The sequence below is a fragment of the Tupaia chinensis genome, unplaced genomic scaffold (genome assembly GCF_000334495.1).
Source record: "Tupaia chinensis unplaced genomic scaffold, TupChi_1.0 Scaffold000023_1, whole genome shotgun sequence".
In the NCBI taxonomy this organism is placed as follows: domain Eukaryota; kingdom Metazoa; phylum Chordata; class Mammalia; order Scandentia; family Tupaiidae; genus Tupaia; species Tupaia belangeri.
Window position 1 is genome coordinate 2,130,657 of NW_006159453.1, and position 2,118 is coordinate 2,132,774.

General features: G+C 47.4%; 1 protein-coding gene across 1 annotated transcript in view; it reads left to right on the forward strand.

Moving 5' to 3' along the window:
- TGFBR3 (transforming growth factor beta receptor 3) overlaps positions 1–2,112 on the forward strand; it is a 206,811-nt gene extending 204,699 nt beyond the window's left edge. Inside the window, exon 16 of the mRNA XM_006140157.1 lies at positions 1,054–2,112. Within this exon, the coding sequence (XP_006140219.1) occupies positions 1,054–1,172 (119 nt within the window). The 3' untranslated portion in view covers positions 1,173–2,112. The remainder of the gene's footprint in view (positions 1–1,053) is intronic.
- The last annotated feature ends 6 nt before the right edge of the window (positions 2,113–2,118 follow it).

Consider the following 2,118-nt stretch of genomic DNA (forward strand, 5'->3'; position numbering starts at 1 on the left):
TCTTCCTTCCTTCCTTCCTTCCTTCCTTCCTTCCTTCCTTCCTTCCTTCCTTCCTTCCTTCTTTCTTTCTTCTTTCTTTTTTAAGTTCATTCATGATAAGGGTCATGTGCTCATGAGAGAGTTTTGTGTGTGGGGGGGGAGGTCTCTTGATGAGCTCATCATGTGTAATTCCCTTCCCCTGGCCCTCCACCCTGTCAGGGTCTTAGACACACACACACATCAATTGTGTTTTTAGGCCACCTGGCCCTCCACCCTGTCAGGGTCTTAGACACGCACACACATCAGTTGTGTTTTCAGGCCATGTGGCCTCCAGCACTCCAAGTTCAGTTCACTACCAGCTGTATCACCAGGCGGGGCCACCACTGCAGTTTCTAACAACTGCATTCAGGAAAATGCCCCTAAATTACCAAGGGTCTCCTATTACAGTTTCAAGAACTCACCCACTAACTCCTACAGTATCTTTATCAGAGAAGGTAGACAGTGGTTCCTGAATACAGGTGCTGGTCAGTTGGCTCCTGTAGACCAGAGGTTGGTGATTTCTTCAAAGATTGTAGGCTTAAAATCCAGGGGGCTTGGGGACCAGTAGATGGTGTAATGGTTACATCGCTGGACTCCCATGTAGTTGACCGTGGTTCGAGTTCTGAACCCGCTGGCTTAAACCTCACACTGGGCACATGTGTGTGCGTCCCAAAGATCCCGAGAGAGGGGTGGAGTAGAAGGGATTGCAGTGATTTCTTGCTGACTCTCCAGTGAGTGCACACACCCTATAGCAAAAATTTCTCTTAAAAAAAAAAGATCTAGGGGATTTGTCATCAACTGTCAGAGGTCTTAGCTACTATAACTGCCTGTCAAGCCGTTGAAAAATCATCTTCTTCTTCACCCCCATGCACAAAGAACAACAAACGGAAAAAAACGTATGGCATAAGGACCCAATTGCTTCTGCCTGTGGTTGAGGAAAATATCAGGTCGACTGGCGAGGGGCGGAGTGTGTTTCAGGAGTGCACCTGTGTAACAGATCTTTTCTTGTGTCCCTCCTTTTTTTTTTAACTGCAGGGGAGACAGCCGGAATCCAACAAGTGCCCACCTCCCCTCCCGCCTCGGAAAACAGCAGCGCAGCCCACAGCATCGGCAGCACGCAGAGCACCCCCTGCTCCAGCAGCAGCACAGCCTAGCCTGCCCCGCCGGAGTTGCATGTCCTCTCTGAAGGCTGGCTGGTGGTTCCTGTGTAAAGCGAAAGTGAATTTCAGTATAAAGATCACCTGTTCTATTCACCCCCACCTGGGGCTCCTGTAAACGTGACCCTGGGACCTCCGTAACACACTAGACTGAATGTGAGAAAGCTAAAATGGTGGCCTTCTCCACCAGCCCCTCACAGGCTGGGGGTTTTCAATGTGAAACACATGCCAGTTTTTAAAATGCTGCTTTATCTACATGAGAACATCCAAATTTTGGGGCCCTTAGTTTTACTCAAACTCACGGAGTTGGTAAAAGGATAACAGCCGTTAGAACCAGTGAGGAGATGTGGCCAAAGATTATTTTATTTCTGAACCAAGATATGAAACACAAGAGAGGCTCCAAGCTTTCTAAGGTTCCTCCATGTCTAATTTGCATCTTGGTCTCGATGCATACTTCTGGCCTTGAGGCACACCCTGTGGGGTATGATGTGTCCCTGGGTGGGCGCCGTGCTCGGGGACTGCCTCCTGACTCACACCAAAGCGACATTCCTTTCTTGTACCCTGGGCCAAAGCCAATGCTGATTACTTGTCGGCTTCCTATTTCTCCCACACTCCTACACACCGACTGCAAAAATGTCTTAATGCAAAATTTGCATTTCTTATAGGCATATAGAAATTGAGAATGGCCAAAATCAGGAGCTACCGGTTTTTGCCCATTTTGGTTATTTTGTTCTGTTAAATGACTATCAATTGGGGCAGAACTCGTTTGTAACGTAGAGGAAGAATTTGCACAGTGATAAATGTGTATACGTGTGCAAGTACAAGAACATATGTCATCTGGCACACTCATTTTCTCAAAGCAGAGAAAGTTCATCTCCCTCTGAAAGTATCCTATGCTTTCCAGAGTTGGGATTTATTCTTGGGTTATCCTTGGTAGAAAGAG